We start from the raw sequence: 23,657 nt of genomic DNA on the forward strand, positions 1-23,657 counted from the left end.
ACTAGAGTTTTAAGAATAAGTTATTTCGGAAGGCAATTGGTGGCACTACTTTATTTAAAGTTAACAGCTTAATACAAACCCAAGTTTTCTGATTTTATTGGTAAAACATTCTCTTAGCCATGCATGGTTTTTCTTTCACAGACAGGAATAATCAAATGTTTTCTGGGAAGCAATCAATTTTTCGATAGCCTAGCCATGAAATCCAAGCAACTAAGTTCCAGTTACCTTACATATATGGTGAGATTAGAAAATATGTATGTCTTGCACCACTATTATGATGAAAAACTCATCCATGATCATTCTTTAGAAGTTCTGTTTGTATGGGGAATCAAATACTGACATGCAAATAGTTGTTCATGTAGAGAGACGCGAAACATTCATATAATTTGACTAAGCAACATTGTGTATTTCCTCCCCTAATATTGCAAACTGTAACAGGGATCCTGATGCCAAGAAATGACACACAGGATAAATGTTTGTGGGACTTTAATTATAGATCTATTGGAGGTTGAACAGCTTTTGGTTTTTTAAAGCATGAAGTTTGCTGCAGATCTGTGTTTCCCTCTCATTGTTGAAACTGGTTTATAGATTAGGGTAGTGTTAGGCAGCTCCGGCAGGACAGGACAGTGGCTGGACTCCTTTAATCTCCAGAGCCTTATTGAACTGCACATCCATGGTCTTCGATGCCTTCGTGATCTTCAGGTTCTTCATACAACCTCTAAAGGATGAGCGGGTAGAAAGAGCTGCCTGGCGAACTCCAGCTAGGGAAAATGTGTTCAGGTAAGTTAAGTACATTAGAAATGTTGGCATCTTTACTGAGTTACTTTTAGGAAGCTGCCATACCAGGATATCCTCCAACATAGATGGGATCGTTGGTATCGCAGGTGTTGGAGCGAGCGTTGGGAGACTGTGCTTGGCTCTTTACTCCATCCACCACCAGCTCCAGCCGGTGGCGAAGCTTGTTGGCAGTGACGCTGTGCCACTGGCTGTCACAGAAGCTCCTGCCTTCAGGCACATGCTTTGCAGTGATTCGGCCAGCTCCGTTGTCGACATGGAAAAGGAGCTAAACGAAAGGGAAATCAGGAAAGTTAGTGTAAATTTCAGCAGCCGAAATCCGTCTAAATTGAGATGGTTGTGTTAAAATATCAGTCAGCTGAATAGACATAGTATAAATCTGTTAGCCTTCCACAAATGTGTTGAAATGGGATGCTATTAGGGTTTATTTTATTAAATCTTTATTCAAAGAAAACATAATTGAATCTACGTTTTACAGGATCTTGACGCTACCTCGCCATCGACGATCTCCAAACCGAGTCCATCATTGGCTTGGTTACTGACTGCCAAAAGGACTCCGCTGGTTTTGCTGGTTCGAAACTCGAATGCAATCGACACATCCAGACCCACCCTATAGGAGGAAACTAAATGGAAAGAAATAACGTTCATTATGTTTTTTTTTTTCTTTTAATAAACTACAGGTGACTAAGTTGTATTGAAGTGACCTGAGTGAACTCACCAGCTTTCAGATAGCCAGTGCCGTCGAAATAGGTTCCCGTTTCTGTTGATACGAAACACCTTCCAACCATGTAACTGGAGGTCGGTGCAGCCATGTCCAGTTTAAAGTCCTCACTAACCACTTCAGTACGACCTGCAAAGGGAGGAAGACGTGAAACATGTTTACTAAAGCACCAGTTTCAGTAATTCAGAGATAAACTGAATTAAGAAAAATATGCATTAGTCCATACCGGTTACAGCTGACGTGGTGCTCACTGGACTTCCACCCATCGTAAAGTTACGGATGCATCCATTGATGCTATAGAGAATCTGAGGATAGAAAATGTAAGAGTTTTTCCTGAATTGCACTTATTTCTCTGTCGTATAAACAGTAAGTCCTTACTGGGCCGATTCTCTTGGTGGTGTAGTTCTGCGGTAATCCACCAACATACACCTTTCCAACCACATCTAAAAGGTCCGCCTGGTAAAAAAGAAATCAGTAATTGTATTAAGGTGGCTTGATTTCATGCAGTAAAGTGCATCTACCTTTCTTGTGTGAAAGACTGCTTACCGTTTTTGGGCTGAACATCTGTTTCATGTATCGACCCTCAACTGCTAGCACACCTCTCTGCTTAGTGCGCTGCACACGGATCTGACAGGACAGTTTCAGGGACAAGTCAGATGTAAATCAGAGGTTCTGTATAGTTTCCAAATTCAGATTTAAAACCGTTAGGATAAAGTCTTTTAAAAGTGCAAAGACGCATTGAAACAACTTTATATGGCTAACAAGAGCATCTGATTACATTACATTTATGGGAATGCATTATAGAAATTGATATTAAATATTTAAACTACATTTTAGATGTATATCCAAGTTGAAATTGTTTTTCCTGTATTCTGGGAAAGGCTGAGAAACCTCACTCCAGGATTTTCAGTTCTTAGACTTACAGTAATCTATTATAATTGTAATAAAGTAGAGCTTTTACCTTGTGCCAGTTACCATCATTAATAGAGAAAGGAACACAGTCAGAGATATTTCCATGACCAAGATCAAATCCAAGACAGGCTTGTCCCTCCTTGATCTATAAGCAGAGATTGATAATAAAGTTAGACATAAGAGATGTCTACCAGTGAAAAGGTGATTATGTTGTCAGTGCAATTAGAACTGTTCTGATTGAGTCAATGAGGAATCAAATGAGCATTTATGAGACAACGCAGCAGCCATACCTGTATAGAAACAAAATCTGCATGGTTTATTCTTGCCATGTAGAGCACAAGACCAGAAAGCTCCTTGGTCCTCAGCTCGAACTCCAAAATCAGCCTGAGACAAACAAGCATGCACATTTTTTTCAACGGTCATAATAAAAATATTTTTGTACATTGGAGTGACTCTCTTACTTCCACGCAGTTTGCAATTTCAATACGTTTCCATTTTGTACCGTAAAGTAGGGATGGGTGGTGGGATTGTAGCAGATTGTGAAGGATTAAAATCGATCTAGTAGATCAGAGAGATGGTGGTAGAATCTATCTGATGGTGTTCTATGCCTTTGCTCACAACTGTTTATCCTTCATTAGTTTAAACTACATTAGGCATGAAGCAGTTACTGATTTCATGTGATGTTTACACAGAGAATTTCTGATCAACTTGTAAAAAAATTAATTACCCAACTGAAGATGCAAAAAATGTTTCTAGAATTTTAAATCATTAATGTTTTATAGCATCACAGAGTAAAAATATGTAGTTTTATATAAATCTTGCCAGTTTACCTCAAACGTTTTCTTATACTTACATAATAGAGCAATAAAGAACATCAGATTTTTTCACAAACTAAAATTGAAGAAAGAGGATGAAACCAAAAACAGGCTAATGCTGGAAAATAACCACAAACGTGCAATGAAATGTTTTAGCTCGATGATGTTCAACTCCAGCCATTTAGATCTTCCCCTGGTTCAACACACCTGAATGTAATCAATGGTTCATTACCAGGCCTCTGCAGAATTTGATCATAATCCGAGGATGTTATTCAGCCATTAATTCAGCTGTGTAGAATTTATTTCCTGTAATGAATGGGCCCAACTTTAATTGAATTGCTCTTTAGGATTAATAGTTTTCTGAATCTAAATCTGCATTGGAGCAGGGGCACATCTAAAACGTCCAGGCATATCCCAGTTTAGATCAGAGCATAGCTATGTAAATAGCAATAAATGTTTTATTCATTTTGAATACAATTCTTTTGAAAATGTAAAAACTGCAGGAAATCATAATACGTTAATACTGTAATTCCTGGGGGAAAAGATTTTATATTTGCAGATTTTGGCACAGTTTAAAGCACCCTTGTGACTTTGCAGCCAAAATATGATTTATAATATTAATATGTTTAGATATCTGAATGCAAGACTATATGAAAACAGTGTATTTGATCACTTATGGGGATGTACTTAAATCGTGGTATTTTATTGGATTGTTTTTGGGAATTATGTTTTCAACATTTCTGCCACACTTAGATTTTTATTTGTAAAATACTAAATTTTGAAAACCTTTGTACTTTCTGTATTTTCACTTCTGTGGGTCTGTCATATGAAGTCCCAATAGAGTGAAGTTTGTGGCTGTAATGAAACTGAAAAAGTTCAAACGGCTGCCTAATACTAGGCAAGTTGCACATTTGCAAAAGATAAAAGCAACAAGTTTGACACTAAAGTAGATGCAATTCACAATTTCCCAGATTCATATTCTAAAAAATATAAAAGCTACTGCTTTGCCTCTAGATAGCAGGTTTATATTTTTCCTGTTTCCACCATAAATGCACACCAGCACAAGGACTGGGGTCAATGTATAGATCAGTCAGCTCGTTCACTCCTTCAAGATTTGAGGCTGGTGATCATTTACATGTTGGTGGGAATCTCATCCTGTAAAAAGTATCGCTCATTTACTGGGGTTGTCATGTTGCACATGCTGCATTTGACCACTAGGGTTCTCCAGGTGCTGTGGGAAAATTTAACCAGTACACAGTTCTGTGTGATTTACCACCTACATAACGAGCCACACCGTTTCCCGTCATGTCGGAGCAGTAAAAGACAGCCAACAGGAAATCAAATGAAAGACTTACCTCTCTCTGACTTTGGTGTCATCAAAGGCGAAGGTCATGTGACTGTTTCTGGTCAGTCCAAACTGATATGCCTTTTCAAGAGACGTCGGGGCCACAGCTGATGCACATGAGTCCTGGAGATTGGACACAACATGTCAGCTCCACTGACTGGGTCTCACAACACTTCTCCCATTTCCGCCTGCCAACAGGAGCCTTAACACCCGGGTTCAACACTTGCCAATCACTCTAATTGGGTCCCTGCTTCTGATATGGGAGCAAATGAGGCATCAGTAGGTCACTGTGGGTTATAGAGCAGCTTTTTATATAACTACAAATAGTTACTGGCTTATGTCCGAGTTCATATTGTAGATTTATAATTGCTTGTTATATGTACACACAATAAATCAAACAAAAGTAATCACCCTGAGCATCACATTACAATTGGCAACCTGAATAGCAACAATGAACTTACTTTTTTTTCTTTGATCAGGTAAATTTAGTTTTCTAATAAATTCAGCAATTTTCTTATACATCCTGAACAGAAACACTTATTTTAAAAATATTTTTTCAGCAGTTGCCTTTTTTTTTTTTTTTAATCCCAGATTGCAGTTCCACTCTTATCCACAAGGTGTCATTGTTGTAATTTTCTAATCATCCTTCTTCCACTTCCTTTTAGGCTCTCTACGTCTCATTTGTTCAATCTGGTTTGAAATTTCTATTTTGTCTGGAACTGTCACCACTTTTGAACTTTAATTAACATTTTCTCTCAGGAGCAAAATTTAACTTCTATTTTTCTTTGTATCTTTAAAAGTTATTTTTAAAGCATTTTCTTCCCATAATTGGTCTTTTGTCTAATACCAAGGTTTCTTTTCCCTTTTCTAAGTGTTTTAAAATTTACTGTTTAATCAAGTCTGGCTTTTTTCCCCCACATTTTACCTTTCCTTTTTACGTTGACTGTTGCTCTTCTTCTTTTAGTTCCACACAGTGCGACCACTCTTTACCGTCTCCTAATGCTTAAGTACACATTTTCCATTTTGCTGCAATTCAGAACCTTAAACACGGACTCCCTGGTTTTGCTGAAACCTTTACTGTCTCCACTTCGTATGCTCTCATATTCTTCCTGAGCAGGTCCTCCTCCACCATTACCCCAGTGTTATTTCTCTCCTCTCATTTTCACTTTCTGCCCACTTCTTCTCTGTGGCTGTTATCCATTTCCATATTCTTGCTTTCATGTTCTCTCATCCTTATATTCACCAGAAATCTTCCCATTTCGCTTCCGTTACTCAGTTTCTTCTTTCTGTTACGTACCAACAGCTTCCTCTCTGTGCTCACTTGTTTTTCTTTCAGGGCATCTTCCATTTTTTCTTTTAAACTGGTAAAAATTAAAAAATCGTCACAATCTCATACTTTACTAGGATTAATTTTTTTTCTCATCACAAAAAACTGGTGTGCATTCAGCTCTACTGACAATACTCCTTGTAAATAATCTCCTTGAAGTGTTTGCACCTTTGTTCATGGCTTGTGACATATCACAAACAAAATTTCTTTTGAGTTTTAACAATGGATTTCTTCTTGAAATTGGTCCATGAAGGGAGAGTTTTTAATAGTAACAGGCTGTTCCACTTGAGCTATGTATACCTGCAGCTCCTCCAGAGTTGCCATTAACCATTCTACTAATCATCTGATTAATCCTCCCCTTCCAGACCTGACAGTTGAAATAGATGGAGACATCTTGGGAAATTTGCAGCCATTTCACACATTTCACATTTTCAGATGGCAGGTTGAACAGTCCTCTGTGAGGATGTTGCTTTGCTGTGAAATTTATTCCTGAAATGTCAAAATCAAACATCTGAAACATCCGCTGATCATCTGTACTTACACAAATGAAATGTTGCATAGTTGGCGTCTGTTCAGGTAGCTATTGAAGACATTTGGTTGCTCTGGGTTTTATTTTCAGGGATCAGAGCAAATTGGACTAAATTCACATCCTTGCCTATTTTCTTCATGTTCACAATTATGCAGCTTTTGTGTTGGCTGCCTGATACAATGAATTGAATTTTCTGGCAAAATGTACTAAAGACAGAGTTGTGAACAACTCTATCCACTGACTGTTAGTTTTATAAGTATGAAACAAAGTTAATATAAAAAAGGGAATCTGAGACAGCAGTATGTGTCTCAATCGCCACCGCTCTTGTTCTTTCAAGTGAAGACATTCCCAGTTTGTGACCTTGCTTTGTTACAGCTGACACTCACCTCTTATCTCATTCTGTCCTCGTATACACTACTCCGCCTCCTCAACCTCCCTCTCCTTTTCCTTTCTTATGCTTCCCCTATCTAACAAAAAAAAAGAGACGTCACATGTTCAGAAACCTTTTCCTTCAATTCTTCTCTGGGCTCTTTGCCGTCTTTCCATTAAGCCAACAAAGGACGAGGAGTGTTCTGTTCAGAAAGACTCTCCCTCTTTTTGTCCCTTCCTCCAAGGCTGAACCTTATTCTGCCTTATACCCTCTTTCATCCTTCCTTCTCATCCCTTCTGCATCTTTCCATTAAGCTAACAATAGGAAGGCAGTTTTCCATTCTAGTCTTTCGTTTGAGGTCACACCAATGGAATCAGAAATCTGGAGGAATTAATAATTAATTTAATTAGAATTACGTGGATGCTTGAGTGTGTAAAGGCTTTAACCCCTTAAGAGTCATGAGGACACCAGTGTCCGACGTATAGCTGGAGTCAGAGGAGACGACTGAATAGAAGCCTCTATATTAAGGCAAACAAAATCTGCAAGTATTTTCAATTGGATTTTTAAACAACTCGTTAGATTAACAGATTTTGATCTATTATTTCTTAAAGGTGTGCTATTATGGGTTTTCCAGGCACATAGTGCCATTTTATAGCACAATCAAGTAACTTTTACTGACAGTTGTTATAAAAATGCTGTATATATCAAACATAAAAGAAATGTGACTCTGCATATCAGCCGTATCTGAATTTGTCAAAAGGTAGAAGGTCCTAAAAGGGAAATATGTCACCCTCCCCTCAACGCGTCTCCATCACAATGCTTCTCCATTCATTCTGTTTACAATTGTGTAGGAGCTTTTCAGTTTATGAGTGCAGATGTGTAGTTCCTCCAGGTGTTTGCTAATCTGTGGAGCACGAGCTCAGCTGTGGACTGAAGCTCCGCTGCAGGAGCAGGCTGACATGGGAGGTTGAAGGCTTTTACAAATAAGCATCAATGAGTCAAAGAAACACTCTGTATGTGTTAAACATGGCACAAAGCTAAAAAAATTAAAATTTTGCATAATAACCTCTTCCAAAAAGGTAAAGAATGGTCTTTACAGACTTGATAAACACGTTCCTTCTCCACGGTGCATAAAAGCTCAAGATTATTGTTGATTTGCTGCAGCTGTGCTAATGGCTAGTCCGGTGTGGGGGACAAACTTTAGCGCAGCAGAGAGAAAAGGGGAGGGTGTGAGCAGCGCATACAAGCATGATTGACCGTTTTAAGACCCTCGTCCTCACTGATTGATTTTTCTGCAGATGGCAGTAGAACCACAGGGAGGAAGCAAAGGGGCTCAATTTTTTTCACAGATCATCTCTTGTGTAATATCAGTTTTAACAAATATGAAAACATTTTTATAAAAGTTACCTACTGCAGCTTTTAAAGGATTTTCTATCATAAATTAAAAGTATTTTGGAAAACATTTGAACTCATAAACTAATTGTACTAAAGTATAACAGCTCAATTAATTGCTTAAGCCTTTAAAGTAAAGGCCTGAAAGAGAAACTGTACAATGTCCGGGAACTTTAAAAAATCGTGTAGTAAATGCTGGAAACCATAAAAAACTTATGTGGCCTGAATTACTTTTCTCTTCATCATCAGATTGTCCTGAAAAGAGGCTAGAGGGCAGACACAGAAAACTGTGCAGACTGATGTATAGACCCAGTGTGTGTTTTCTCAAGAAGTATTGACTTAAAGAGACATCAGTCTGTGAGTGAGTGTATACCACGTCTGAGCCAGGATCCGGTTTAGCAGTGGGTGGCGCTACAGCTGCAGGCGGGGTGGATGTGGCAGCAGCTGGGGCGGGGGGCGTGGCCTCCTGAAGGTCAGCAGTGCAAGAGCAGGAAGGAAGAGTTTAGACGGCCGCAGGGATTAAGCGGAGAAGCACAAAGAGCAACGAAGCAGTGACGTCATCAGGAAAAATCACAAAGCTCATCGCTGCAAAGGTTTTCCCTTTGCTGCGACTTTCTTAACATGCAAGGAAATTAAACTTTGTTGGCAGCCAACTGAAAATAAAACTCATATTTCATAAAGTGATGCATTTCAGTGCAACAGATCCACATGTAAAGGCTGATTTGAAGCAACTGTAACGTTCTTTGGAAAAAAAGGAAATGTCTGGTTCATCAGAATTTCACAAAGCTTCTTTTATTACAAGATGTATCAACAATACATCTTCCTATGCCTGAAGTTGTAGCTTTGTACAGATTTTTTAAACTTCCCTTAACAGGGCGTGTGGCTCTATTTTAGCCTCGTCACATCACTACTTGTGGAATTCACTATATAAAAATAAAATAGTTTCATCAGTTTAGAAAACAAAGCATCTTTTTGGTCACAAAAAGTCTAAAATAAACCTATACATTTATATTGTTTTTCCAATGAATTTGAGGCTTGTTCTAATATTGGCAAACATCACTGTGTTGTAATTATGCAGGATATTTGCAAAACATGATTTGCGATTTAAAATGAATGATTAAGCACCAAATCCTGCAGCTTGCTGACGGCCAGAACTGAGATTTTTAAAGCCATTCATATTTGGAAGAGCCTCCAAATGCAGCTGCTGAACACAGTCAAACTCAAATTAGCCAGCAGCGCTTCATATAGTTCATACTGTAATGCTCTGTGAAACTGTGACTCAGGAAGAAGAGCAGTTGTTTAGCAATCTAAAAATGGTGGGTTTGATTCATCATCTCCTCCCACACGCCGATGTGACCCTGGGCAAAGAATCTGAGCCCAAGTTGCCCACCGATCTGTGTGAATGTGTGTACTAATGGGCGGAAGCCGCTCTAGTGCAAAACCCTTTAAATGGTTGGTATAACTTGCGCTAAACACATTTTGTTCATTTACACTGGAATAATGACACTGAAGTCTTAAAATTTCCATTTTTCTATAGTTCCCAGCAAAGTGAAGTTCATTGGAGGCAGTTAGCCCCGTTTATCTGGCAGACCTATGCCTTATCACATTCTGCAGTCTTTATCATAAAAGCAACTTGGAGCCCATAAAGCAACAAACCACAGAGTTATAGCTGAGGTGGCACAGTTCTTGGCTTCATGATCAATGTGCTTTAATAGGTGTAGTTTAGCAGCTAAGTGGGTAACGGATAACCGATGGCTACTGCAAGATATTTATTAAATGTGTAAAATAGCTCTTATCTGTCCCAATGCTAAGAGTATGTATTTAATAGGCCACTCACTGCCAGGTTCTTAGCATAGTGTCTAAACGTTAGTTCAGAACGTTTGGCTCCTGTGCACTCATAAAACATAAATGACATGCACAGTTAGCCTAGTGTAAGACTATGGCTCTGCACCGCCTGACAAGCTGCCAAAGGTGGAGTTTAGTGACTCAAGGCTAAAGCGACTATAAAGAAGAGTTAATGGGCTGTACAAGTGCTGCGTGATAAATCTCCAAGGTAGCACAGTGGGCCGTGGCTGTGTTTCATCAGAAAGAAATAGGAGCATGTTTGTTCTTTGAATTATGCCTCTAACAGTCGAAGCTACATAATATAGTGGAGCGGGACATCTGTTTGCTCCTTCAAACGTGTGAATCTTTTTTTTTTTCTACTTACGCTTATGAGTAAATACATGCATTATGTGGTCCATGTGAAATTTACGAGTCCGTTAGTCAGATTGTGTGAGAACTCCCACTTACGTCTGGGCGAGCAGGGCGAGGTTTGGGAGGAGCCGGGGTGACTGGAGGACGGACTGGTTTTGAGTCCATCTTCTTCTCCTCGGTTTCCTCCTCTTCTGGTACGGGAGGAGGAGGCGGAGGTGGAGCGAGGTTTGGACACTGGCCAATTTCAGCATTTTCAAAGGAAACGGGCCTGGAGAAATCTGAAAGACTGAAAGATAAACAGGCCAAATGATGGCTGCATGGTGAGGTGAGGCACAGGGAAGCAACAGAACAATGTGAGAGGTGTGTCATATTTCCTCAATAATGTTTGCATTTTTTTTTAAAGCTACAACACAAACACCAGGAAAGCAGTAAGTATCTTTTTCCCTGCAGCCTGAGGGGGGAAAAAAGTGATAATTTTTTCTTGCATGTAAAAGACAAAAGTCAAACATTCATTTTCACAGCCACAAAATAAGATTGTCAAAATATACACCACCCTTTGAAAAATAAATAATCTGAGGAAGTCTGGTAGTAAGTGAAAGAGTTCTGTTTTCTTAAAAGATCTACAACATCTAGAGCAGATGAAAATATAAAAGTCATCTTTTAAAATCATACATATAGAGTAATAAATGTTGAAAAAAACATCACTAAAACCTTTCAGATTGATGCTTTGTCATTTTGCATAGAAATGTCCCCCATTTGAAATTACTGCTTGGCACTTGGTGAACTAGGATTTACAATTATACAAAGGTTGTAGGATAATATTCAAAAACTAATTTCAGGGCTCTGAGCTTTAGTGTGATAAGCTCACAGTGATCAACAAAAACTACACAGATAATATGTTTTATATGCACAATTTTGGCTGCGCTCACAAAGACTTGCACAGATTAGATTTATTGTGAGTGTGTCCAGAAACCTGAACAGAAACTCCCCTCGCCTGGATCCACAAAAGCTTTTGCTAAGTTGATTGACGTCCTGCTGGTGTTTGCTTTCTAACAGTACGGCTGAAATGACTGGTTAAGTAGATTGTTAAACATCCTAGTGTAGATACTCCTTCTAGTAAAAGCATTGTGTTATGGTCAGGAGAACTGCATTAAAAAAAAAAGAAGCTATTTCGTGAGTACTAAAAGTACTCTGCCATGACGGCACTCTTACTGAAACTAGCTTTTTCAGATCTGAAACAATCTAGCTGCATTCAGACATCATTGACCTGGTCTCAGTCAGGTGTGAATAGACCATTACAGACCCAAGATTGAAGGTAACACTGGACCAGAAGTTTGCTACAGCAATTTATGTAAATAAATATGCATTAGAACTGTAATCATAAGGAATATAGTTAAGCTGTGTGTACTGAAGCTAAGCCAGAAAGTATATATTCATATCTCATACCAAATTGTAATCATCACCAACAGGATTTTTCTGACTGGAAAAAATTTTACGAAAGCAGCTTCTTTCCAAAACTGACATTTCTTTTGTTTCTGTTAGATTTTGAGACGCCCGCCTCATTTTCTATCAATGACAAAGTTTTTGTCTGAGTGTGTTGGAAGCTGAAACCACTGACAATAACCACTAAATGTTACACCGTCAGTGACCTCCCAGTGGGATGATGGGAGGTCACTGACGGGTAAAACAGGCAAACAAACAAAGATGAGTAAGTGCAGCTTAAGTTATGAATATGTTAATAAGACAACACTAATGATGCTGCTCAGGCAGAACAAAACGCCGGCTTTCATCATCAACAGCAGCAGCAATACCGTTATTGATCTCCTGCAGTCATTAGCTGGTCTTTAATTCAGCAGAGTGTTTACAAGATGGCTTTGAGGGATGTTTTCACACCTGGTGTTTAGTCCGGTTAAAACAAACTCTGGTTCATCTTCTCCATTAGCGCCGTTCTTTTATGTAGATGTAAACATGACAGTCGCACTAGGGTGAGACTGTTAACGAGACCGTTTAAGGTGGTCTGGGTTCACTGCCAAATTAACTCTAGAGCGGTTTGCATTGATGGATGAGGGTTTGCAAAGGCTGCGTAAAATCTAATGCAGTTTTCAAGATGGGTTCTCAAAATTTTTTTAAATAAAAATCGTACTTCTCAGTGTTTTCAGCTACCTCAAAACACAGCAACTGCTTCCTGTGTTCATATTTGGTATTTACCAAATAACCAGGCTGAACTTTCTCATGGAGTTTGTAGAGACAAGTTTTGGTTTGCTTGAAGTTTTCTAAACCCATCAACTGAAGAAAAACAAAAACCTACACTGAATTGACCATGAGGTTCCATATGCATCCCTGGAATGGGACATTGACTCTGTTGGATGTCTGCTCCACGTCTGCTGGAATACCACCGAGGAAGATGCGCTGCAGCCTGATTGGCTGGTCATTGGGCAGCGGCGCCTCCCTCTTGGGTTCCTCATCCACTTGGACTGCAAAGGATCTGGTGAAGAGGAGACATTAATAAGATGAAGCATTCATAAAATCTTAAAGTGGGCCATCAGCAGGAAGCGCAAACAGAAAAATGTCCCCATGAATGCCGTCCACTCACCTGCCAGGCAGCCTCTCTATGCGTAGCGAATGCTCTCTGCCGTCGCTCAGGTTTCCTTGGTCAGGTCGTCTGACGACGCGACGCTGACTATGACTGCCGGTATTTATTAGGACCTCAAGAGAGCCTTTGTTCAGCATGACAGAAAGGTAGGGCTGCAGGAGATGAAACATTAGGTGTGAAACGGGCAGATGACTTTCAGGAATTAAAAAACAAAAATCATAATAAAATGATTTCATTTCAAGAAATCAAATCCTTTTTTAAATTAAGTTAAAATTGTCTTGGTAAAACATTTATATTAATAATATTGCATTTTGAGAGAGCAACGAAAACTGCAAGAAATACTTGTGATTGGTTTGAGTCAAAAAAAAAAAATTAAATATGTTCACATCACTTCTCAAAAATGCAAACTGATCGCAGACTTTTTGATTGAAGCAGCCTTGTTTTAAACTTTTAACATTGAGCACAAAGGGGAAGAGAAAATTCACTCCAGGCAACAAGTCCTAAGGTTTTGATTCAATGTGCAAAAACTAATCTTTCAGTAAATTGCTCAATTATTCTAAAACCTTGAAGCGTAACACAAAACATAATAAATTCAAATTATTGAAAACTTTTCAAAACTTGGTTAAAAGTCACTGGCAGCCGCCGTCTGGATCAACACAAGCAATCTCGTCTCACTTTACAAGAATTCCCAAAGCTTTTTCCAATATAAACTAATCGAAATTTCCATCACAGCTCTACCAACCACTTCTATTATAAAGAAAATGGCAAAGAGAGAGAAGAAAAAGGTTCAGTAAACTAGCCAAAAAGAAAACTGCTTGTGAGAAGACAAAAAAAAAAAAAAAAAAGGGAGAAAACTGGATTTAAGGAGAAAACGGAAAACTAGAGATGAGTAGAGACAGATATGGGTGTAAAAAAAATGATAAAAAGAAAGCAGAAAAAGGAAAAAGAGGAGTGGAAAGCAAGAAGGTAAGGACAAGAGATGAGAGGAGCAGGGAGGAGGAGATAATAGGGGGGAGAGATGAGAGGGCAGAGAGCAAAACAGCGAACTAGATAGAGATTGGGTGGGAGAGGAGGAGTGAGAGCCACAGAGGTGCTAGAGAGCAGCGGTGCAGGGTCAGGCTAATTTGAATTTTAATTCACTGTGTGCCAGAGGGCGAAGTGGGAGACAATTTACCACCTGAAAATGGAATTTCAATTTGAGGTCGGGGACAAATTGAACTGAGATGTAGCTACATCATGGCTCTGGCTGCGCCATCTCACACTCATACGCCGATACAATGGGACGGACGAACACACGTGAACAGACATGTCAAACGTGTTGGAGGATAGTGGATTCCATGAAAGAAATGCATAAAAATATGTATAGCAAATTAAAGCATAAGGTGTCCATTTGTAGACTTTAGGAAGTAGGAATGGGAAGTAACTCTTCTCAACCGGAAACATTGGAAACAACTCAAAGACTTTCTCAAAACCAAACAGATCACCATTCAAGTCAGCGGCTCTAAAGCTTTAAGGGGTCCGAATAGCATCGTTTTGATTTATCATGAGATCCACAGAATGAGACAGTCCTTCCAGTTATTTTATTTTATTTTTTTACACATTCAGAGTGTTATTTAACCACAAGCGGCTCATTTATGCAGATACTAAGAACAACTGGGAGAAATAAAGCAGGGAAGTTTATTTTAAAAACCTGAATCTACAGCAGAGGATTCATGACTCAATTCTGGTTCACAAAGAAAGTTTCAGGCTCTTGTTTTGACAGTTATACTTTTCTCTACATTTCTTTAAATAACTCATGAAAAAAAAATCATCTCTTCAAACAGCCATATTATCATAATGACAAGTCTTTTTCCTTCTTATTAGTTTTAGAAGTGTAAGGCTCTTCCAAATGCCTCCTCACTTTAAGTTTTTTTTCTAGCAACTTCTCTAATCTTTCCTCTCCTGTTTTTAGCTTCAGCTCTCGTGAATCCCACTCCCGTCTCCCTCCAGTGTTTGTCCTTTCTCCTCGTCCTCTTCACTCCCCTCGTCCCTCTCTAAACCAGCCATTAGTCAGGGCCAAGTTGAGTTGATGGTGTTTTTAACCTCGCTTAACCTTTCTCCACACACATGCCTGCACACGCACGCTGTACCTGCCAGCATAGTTTGTAAAAATAGATTTATGTGCCCGACAACCATCGATGACGGATAAGCTGCAGGTAACCCTCCGTCCGACCTCTTATCACATTCTCAAACACTTTCTAGTTTGCATGTTTGAATTTGTCTTTATTCACAGATGGAAACATGTGCACGTTTGAGTATTTTTCTTTTTTTTTTTAACATCTGAACCTCTAAACCATGGAAACTTAATTTGTGTAGAGATAGTGCTGCTTTAGTCAGCTAAAATATGATATTACAGTTAAAAAAAAGCTTTTGCACATCTTCAAGTTTATGTGTTTTTTTGCAGTATCAGTGAGAGTGGATTGTTTTTTTTTTTTGTTTTTTTTGCATAAAACCAAATCCAATTAGCAGAGCTGCCAAAAAATGCAAATCTCATTAATAAGCACTCATGTAATCATAATTCACTTAGGGAACAGATACTCACCTCCCCCGACTGCCTTCGTCTTCTCTTGGAACTTAAGTTTGGCCTGCGAACCTTTAGGCAGAAAAAAAAGCACATCAGTGCAAAAACCATCTATGCATATGCATATATCTATGCATATATAACTTATGCCACAAGTTCCTAAATTAGGGGCATTTTCAACTAATCTTAAGGTCTTTACTTTAAATCAACAAATTTGGTATATTTTTAGAAGAAAAAGTAAGTAGACAAGTTTAAATCGACATGGATTTTCTCATAACAGCAAATGTTCAAAAGTATAAATGCACACATGACTAAACACTTGATCAGATGTCCCTAAATTTGCTGCAACTCTAACACATACAAGCTTTTAGAGCAGTTCTGTTTATCCAAACTTTCCTCCTTGGTAGAATAGATACGGTTAAGTTAGACTGATTTATTTTTTTAGGAAAAAAAAAAAAAAATCAAGGAGTTCACAAATAATACATTCAAGTTGGGGGTTTGTGAACGCCATTCCAGAAGCTAAATAAAAATATATGCTAATTAGGGATGCAAGTTAACTATTAAGTTAATTTAAAGTTGACTGATCTTATTGATCGACTAACAATTAATTGATAAGTTGCCATTTTCTTGAAAATACGAGTTCTATAATGTATCTATTGCCTTTCCATAAAGTGAAGGCTAATTTTTTTTAATATGCTGAATCTAAAAAAAGAAGCATGTTCCTACACTTTAACAATTTTTTTGTGTCAGGTGTATGAAATACTGAATAAACAAACAAAAACATCTAAAAGACAAACCTTTCAATGCTCACTGGCACAATATCACTGTGCAGTTTAATATGCAAGAGCAAACTGCAAACCATATCTTCTCAACCATATGCATTACCAAATTCCTAAAATATCTCAAACATACTTTTCTAGCAGCATACTGATGCATCACAACCTGATCAGATTTTTTTCTGCAAGTGCTGCTGTAGTGAGAGAAACGAGAGATAAAGCAGGTAACCTGTGATGGGCTGATGGGTGAAGCCCCTCCCACTGCCAGCAGTATAATCCCAGAGTCCGACAGAGTGCTGAAGGACAAGCTGATCTCAGTGCCGATCTCAAGAGACAGGCCACCCAGCTCCATGTATCCTGGCTTACTGAAACTCACTGTGTGCAGGTTCTGAGATAGAAATACAAACAAGTAATGTGTTAAGGGTTCACAATAAAACCGTGGCATCGAAAAGTCAGCAGGTAGATTCTAGCAGACGTGAAATGCATTATTCAAACTATTATTTAAAAAAAATGGGAATAAAACTTTACAGGCAGCTTTATGTTCGCACAGCAAAAATACATTCAGATTCACATGAACAACATAAAGAGCTGACTTGAAAACCCAGAAACTTTCTAATCCTTTACATATCCTACATTATGTGAGCAAGGCTAGGTTTTAATTACATGAATGGAGCAGCTGCTTTGAATTCATCATGAAGGCTGTTTCTTGCTTTGAAGAATGTATAGCAGGTTCAGTGCGAGCCGTATGCCAAATAATAGGTCTGTACTGATATTTCAATATGTGGAAAAAGGAATAAAAAAGCTGGAGCTAGCTTGAACTGGCTTTAGCGTTTTTGTCCTTCCCGTTATTCTTTGCATCAATACAGAGCAAGGCCACACAGCGAACGACAGAATCAATGATGCACTAAAGCGGGACCAGTAGAAGAGTTGGGGTCAAATACGGAATAACATGAAGCAGTAGACAAAAACAAATGCCAAGGCCTTTTCAGATGTTATTTATTATGTGTTGTTATTTTCATAAAACCTATTCATACAAGAAGAAAACCGTATCTACATGCAAATACAAGTGAACATTGATTACATTTTAGAGTCCACAATAGGTCATGATTTCTGTAAAGGCATCTCACATGAACTCCAAAGTGAAAAACTTACCTCGACATTACATCCTTTAGTGACCCCTGTATAGTCGGTGCTGCTGAGCAGATTGTATGGAGTTCTGGAGACTTCAATGTCTCTGAGACAACCTGCATACCTCTTCAGATTCACCTCTGACCTAAAACGATAGCAGTCATAGTACTAAATGAAATTATCAGCATGAGAAATCCCAAGCTCATTGGACTTTGTCTCTACGCAGTGATGCTGGATTACTTCAGCCGTGAAATGATTGCATCATGATCTGGAATTCAATAAGTCTTTTTTTGAATATGCTGTTTGTCCATATCGATGAAGTTGAAGTCATCAGGGGAAGTTCGACTTTAGGCAACAAATGTTTAATTCCAGAAAATGTGGATAAAATAATTATCCACATTTTCTATTTTTCCAGATTTCGGCTCCAAAATCACAATAAAGTGTAAAGTATTAGCAAAAAATATTAATGTTAACAGGACAGGGATGGAAACCATTAGCATCCTTTAAATTCAATATTTCTGTCATGTTTCAACCACAAACTTCAATGTATTTTATTGAATTTTATGCGACAGAGCAGTGGTTTGCAACCTGTTGCTCAGGAAACGCAGGTGTAACTTTGGAGCGTCCACAAAGGCTCCAAATATCTAAAAATGATAAAGAGTTAACTGATGTTTTATAAAAAACAAATGTTTTGGGGTTTTTTTCCAAACAGAGCAATTACCGTATTTTCACCATACTATAAGCCGCACCTACAATTTTTTTTGAAAAAACTGGAAACGTCCATACATGAGCCGCACCGGGCTATAAGGGCTGCGTCATTCTCCAAAGCTGAACCATAGTTTCGTTCACGGCGATCGATCGATAGCTTTCAACTTAAAACCTGCATCATATGAGTTTGAAAACATTTCTACGACGTGCCTGCTGCTAGCATGTGCTTGTTCTAAATGAAAATTACCGCTTTATTCTTTGATTTCCAATTTTGACTTCCAATGATTCACTTCCTGCTAAAGTGCCCCCTAGTGGTTGAAGAAAAATCTACAGAAAAGCTGCACCGGACTAAGGCGCACGTGGGGAAAAAGTAGTGCCTTACAGTCCGAAAAATATGGTACACTGAATTTCCACAAAAGAAGAAAAAAGAAAAATCTACCAACCATGTTTTTGTAAAAGCTTTATGTTATTTTTTTCTTTATTCTAAAACATATGGACTTTGAAAGTTTTATTCAACTGGACTAAAGACAAAGATGACTACTTGCAAAGGTTGCAGGCTGATGTGAAAGACCAACACCGAGAATAATTGTGAAATGGAAAGAAAATATGTGTGGCTTCCACAATTTTTACAAATTAAAAATATGAGAATCATGACAGGCATAATGGGGGGGGGGCGTCTCTACCATTGACCTTTTGCTGTTCTATCACATGACATCCCAATTAAATACACTCATGTGTGTTTAACATGACAGAATATGTGTGATTACATCTGAAAAGAATTACAAAAATGTTTAAACAAACATCAAATTCTGGCTAATAAAGGACAGAAAAGTGATTTGCAGCAAAGGCCTTCCTATTCAAGCCAATAAAACATTATGCATTAACTGTGGGCTGCACAGCCTTATCAGCATTGCTAGCAACATGCAGTGATAATCTGAACCTTTTTTCTAAAACAGAGAATGTAAAATTCATTTTTTGTTTTACCTGGCTCCCATGCTGTTAAAATAGAACATAAAGCATTAGCACACTTACAAAAAACAATTTCTTATGCTGGAGGTGTGAACATTGAACATGTTTATATAAAAACGGATTCTATATTTATGCTTTACGAGTTTTTTTTTATGTTTGTACCTGTAGTTTCCGATCGTTGGCAGACCACCAAAATAGATTTTCTGGTTTTCCTTCAGGTTCAGACCAGTGGCCGAGCCCTGAGATACGGCCACAATCTTTTCTTCAGCACCATCATCGATGTCCACAACAATCACAGTGGCTATGTCAAGGTAAAAGACATTTTCAGTAACCTTTTTACATCTGCTTTCATGAACTAAAGACTATGAATTCTCGCCAGTACCCTGTTTCTTGTTCCTCGACACGGTGAGAGCTTTCCAGCGTCCATCATTGTGGCGTTTAGCTGATAGGGCTCTTCCAACTCCTGATCCCAGGTCAAAATTCACCTTCACTTTTCCTTCTGACAGCTCAAGAGACATAAAGTCCTTCTGCAAAGAGCAACGTTAACAGAGAGAGGTGAACGGATCAATATATTTATATAATGCATGCCAAAAAAAGATTTCCATGACGGTGATATGACTTCATAAAATGTGCAGGTTTGTTTCCTGTCATTTGTCTCTGTTGCAAACATACCATGTCTTCAGTGGACAGATACATGAGCAGCGCGTCAGAAGAGAAAGTGCGAAACTTGAAGGTGATGATGGAAACATTTGGGTTCCACCTTGTGGGGCGTCCTACTGCAGCGTAGCCTTCACCGTCCAGCTGGACCGTCCCCTCACCATCAGTTCGCTGAGGACTACAAGAGCGCAGAAGGATAATCAGATTTCCTAACGTTTTCATCCATCTTCCAAAAAACGCTTCACAAGCCAGAAAAAAAAACAACGCAAAAAAAAAAAGATGGCGTCCGTTAACTCCCATGATAAATTGCGAACACAAATACAGCAAAAGGACAAACATAAACAAGAAATATTGATGTAAAATATGAAATTTATCTGCATACCTGACAACACAACCTTTACAGTCTCCCTCTCTCTCTCTGTAGTTCCACAGACCGATAGGTTTACCGTCCAAGAAGGTTTCGCCCATGCAGCCTATAAATGTTGATGCTCTGACTGCTTCTGCCTTCTACAGGACAGAAAAATAAAAAAATAAAGGTTTAAAAAAAAGCACAGCTAGGTCAGTCACGTCTTTGACAGACAAATACCTTTGCAGTGCCCAAAATTCCTCCAACAAACAGGTAGGCCTTCTGGTCGACGTCTAAGATGGTGAAAGCTTTAGGTGAGTTGGCACTGGCTGGGGTTGGCATCATGCCAGCCATAGGGCCTTCCAAGGGATATACTGATATGGTGCCATTTAGACCATTACTGCAGATGAAAACAAGGCAGTACAGTAAATTTCATTAGTTTTCATATTTGCTTAACCTATATTTAACCCGGAAATAGCCTACTCGGATTAAAAATATATTTTTCAGCAAGTATCAAACACAAATACAAAAATTACAGTTAAACATTAAAATTACAAGCACTCTAAATGAAAACAGTTGCTATGGAAATGACCTCAAGGACTCAGTGTTTTATTTAGAAGCGTACAATGAAATGAACCTTGTCATTTTCCAGTCATACTGGAATGGGACAGAAAGAAACAAGTGATCTTGCTGATGAAGGAAATAAAGATCAGCATTTTGCATTGCAAGAAGGGAACAGATGTAGGAAGTCAGCAACCTGACATTCCCTCATATACTCTCAGTCATCTGAGTCATGTCTACTCAGGGGTAAAAATGGTCACTTATTCTGAAAAAAAGGTTTTAAGTTCAGTGTTTTAAGTTTCTCTACATGTAGTTTGAAGTTAAGCATGTTATCAACCCCAGTATCAGAGATGTTTAGACCAAGATGGCTGATATAGCTTATAAATAGAAGGGGACCTAATATAGAGCCCTGTGGCACTGAGGTGATTTGAAAACCAATCTACTGCTATATAATGGTCAACACGGTCAAATACGTCAACAAGTTCTATACGTTTCCTAGAGACTCTACAGTGACTAAATGTTATATGTTCACCTGATATTAGTTTTCTTGGACCTTTTGATTGTAAACCGAAATGACAAAAACACAGTGTGTGTGCCGACTGAACCTCTCCTCACAGCCATCCACCTTGAAAGTTTGTTTTCAAGGCAGGAGTAACATTCAGCAGTGGGGGAATATTTTAAAGACAGAGAAGTCTGTGTGATGCCATCAGTAAACACCTCTGGGAAGTCTCTCTGATGGAAAATGCATGGAGCAGGTGGGACTCTTCCTTTATGTGAATGAGAGAGTGTGTAAACAACAACACTGCAGCTTACAGAGGGAAGGAAAAATAGATTGCAGTGAATCTATGTAATGGTGTGCCAAAGGCTGACAAGACTGCAAACTCTAGATTTCCCAGCTGTAAAAACATGTTTTCTACTCTAGCATGAGTAAGACAATGTTTTGGGGCTTCTGCTGTTTTGTCTTTGCTGTTGGTATTGATTATTATTTGTTAAATAATGTGAGAGAGGTGTAAGACAAGACAAGGTAGCAGGAAAATATTGTGAAAGCAGGCAGAACATCGTTTCATATTTTTCTTTGGCTGAGTTTGTGATAAACTGCAAAATGATTGGCTAACTACATCTTGCCAAAAGTGCAACACAAGATTTGAATTTACGTTCTACATATGAATTGGAAGAGTGACACGTGCATCAGGGCAAGTTGCTTACCGAGACGCTTCTATCCGGTGCCAGTTCCCATCGTTGATTGTGTGATGGGGATATTCAACCCTTCCCACACCCGAACCCACATCCCAAAGGAAATTCACCTTCCCCTTGCGCATTTCCAAGGCCAAGAAATCAACCTGAGGTACAGAGAAAACAAGCTAAAGAAACTACTTGTACACTTTTGTGCAGTAAGCTGTGTTCAAGTTTCATGTCAACATATTGTTAAGTGGCAAACCCTGACTTTTTTTCACATGTTGGTGACATCTGGAGGTAGTTAAGAGTATGTACCCAAAAGAGACTGATTGCATGCCACCCTTTCACATTTTTATTCATATTTTTATTTTGAAAATCAAGTATGATTTTCCAATTCCAAATTATGGAGTGGAAAACTCCAATATAATACACTGAAGCTCGTGATTTGAACATGACAGGATGCAGACAAAACTCAAGGTGCATTAATATTTTTGGGAAACACTGTACCCAACTTTTAACATTTTAACTGCATGGCATTTTTTTGCACATTTGTCAAACAGAAAACTGCAGTTGATGCACAATAAGTTGACATCTCATTAAATGTGCTAGTTGATAAGAAATCTTTTGTGAAAGTAATACATTAATTATCCAACATTCTCAATATTAGGAGGATAAATCTGACTTTTATGAAAAATAGGCAGCAGTATTGTGGCCTTGAATGTGTACAAAAGGTACTGCAGTCAAAATCTGTGTTCTTTAAATGTAACAGCAATGCGAATAAATGAGAACAAATCCAACTTTATAAATGGAGCAAAGTATAAAAGTAAGCGACCCTCTCCTCTCATATTAATGTGCGTGACAGTTAGGTGATAACAGATTAATGTGGTCAGATTTGAGTTTTTCAGTGAAGGTACAAAAGGAGATTACAGACCACACAAATCTCACTGTAAAAGGGACGATTTGGAAACCTATCAGCATCCCACCCATTAGTAAGAGAGTTTTATATGACGATATTTGTTGTAAAGGATCTGGGGATAGTAAGATTCTCAATACCATTAAGCAGAGCCAGCTGGAGCATTTATCCAGGAGGTGAATATAAAATACAATGATGAAGTGATTTCTCAGCCAGTACAAGAGCTGAAGTTTTCTCCAGTGGCCCCTTTAACTGGATTTTCACAGGATTTTGTTGTATTTTTATTAACAATCTTATTACTTATGTATGAGTTTAAAAAAAATGATGAGTGAATTCTGAGCATGCAGACTCTTCTGCTGTCTTTGAACTACACAAAAATAATTATTCATATAACCTTATGCACAATTAGAGATTATCAGGAAGTCGCATCTGAACACACAAATCACAGGCAAACACACGAGTGCGCGCACTTTTCTTTCTAGTCTCTCCAGAGTATCGGCGATTATTCATTAGCAGAGATCACAGGGAGGCATTATTATTCAACTAGCACTTCACTATTAGTAAAAATGTAAGATGTGAACAAAAACACACACTAAATTATTATTTATACTGAATTAGAATATCCATGAGAGACACAAACACATATGTGCCGAAGACGTCCCAGTCAGATGAAGCAAAGCAAAGATTTCTCTGGGGAAATCAGGGTAAAGCTGAGAGCAACACAAGCTTGTTGTTAATTGCCACTCCACTCCAGCGCACACACAAACACAGTGCACACACTTTGGGACTATAAGCAGTACCTTTAAACAGCGCTGTGTTGTATTTTAAGGGTGCTGGTGGGTATGTGTCAAGACGTATTAATTATTCT

At 38.5% G+C, this 23,657-nt stretch overlaps 1 protein-coding gene across 5 annotated transcripts in view; it reads right to left on the bottom strand.

Moving 5' to 3' along the window:
• Positions 1–31: 31 nt before the first annotated feature.
• The window catches only part of lama2 (laminin, alpha 2), a 153,707-nt gene continuing 130,081 nt past the window's right edge, over positions 32–23,657 (bottom strand). For 4 of the 5 annotated variants that reach the window (XM_081602471.1, XM_081602473.1, XM_081602476.1 and 1 more), the window contains 23 exons: positions 21,907–22,040; positions 20,380–20,539; positions 20,176–20,300; positions 19,809–19,971; positions 19,519–19,663; positions 19,299–19,437; positions 17,484–17,604; positions 16,561–16,719; positions 15,577–15,627; positions 12,996–13,147; positions 12,711–12,887; positions 10,499–10,688; positions 8,580–8,672; positions 4,599–4,711; positions 2,719–2,812; positions 2,478–2,573; positions 2,063–2,143; positions 1,895–1,972; positions 1,743–1,821; positions 1,514–1,645; positions 1,288–1,418; positions 844–1,063; positions 32–761 (listed from right to left, as the gene is read on the bottom strand). In XM_081602471.1, coding sequence (XP_081458597.1) covers positions 601–761; positions 844–1,063; positions 1,288–1,418; positions 1,514–1,645; positions 1,743–1,821; positions 1,895–1,972; positions 2,063–2,143; positions 2,478–2,573; positions 2,719–2,812; positions 4,599–4,711; positions 8,580–8,672; positions 10,499–10,688; positions 12,711–12,887; positions 12,996–13,147; positions 15,577–15,627; positions 16,561–16,719; positions 17,484–17,604; positions 19,299–19,437; positions 19,519–19,663; positions 19,809–19,971; positions 20,176–20,300; positions 20,380–20,539; positions 21,907–22,040 — 2,994 coding nt within the window. In that variant the 3' untranslated portion in view covers positions 32–600. The remainder of the gene's footprint in view (positions 762–843; positions 1,064–1,287; positions 1,419–1,513; positions 1,646–1,742; positions 1,822–1,894; positions 1,973–2,062; positions 2,144–2,477; positions 2,574–2,718; positions 2,813–4,598; positions 4,712–8,579; positions 8,673–10,498; positions 10,689–12,710; positions 12,888–12,995; positions 13,148–15,576; positions 15,628–16,560; positions 16,720–17,483; positions 17,605–19,298; positions 19,438–19,518; positions 19,664–19,808; positions 19,972–20,175; positions 20,301–20,379; positions 20,540–21,906; positions 22,041–23,657) is intronic. The other variant, XM_081602472.1, reaches the window with a different exon arrangement.

The sequence above is a fragment of the Poecilia reticulata genome, chromosome 21 (genome assembly GCF_904066995.2).
Source record: "Poecilia reticulata chromosome 21, P_reticulata-male-v2, whole genome shotgun sequence".
Lineage (NCBI taxonomy): Eukaryota > Metazoa > Chordata > Actinopteri > Cyprinodontiformes > Poeciliidae > Poecilia > Poecilia reticulata.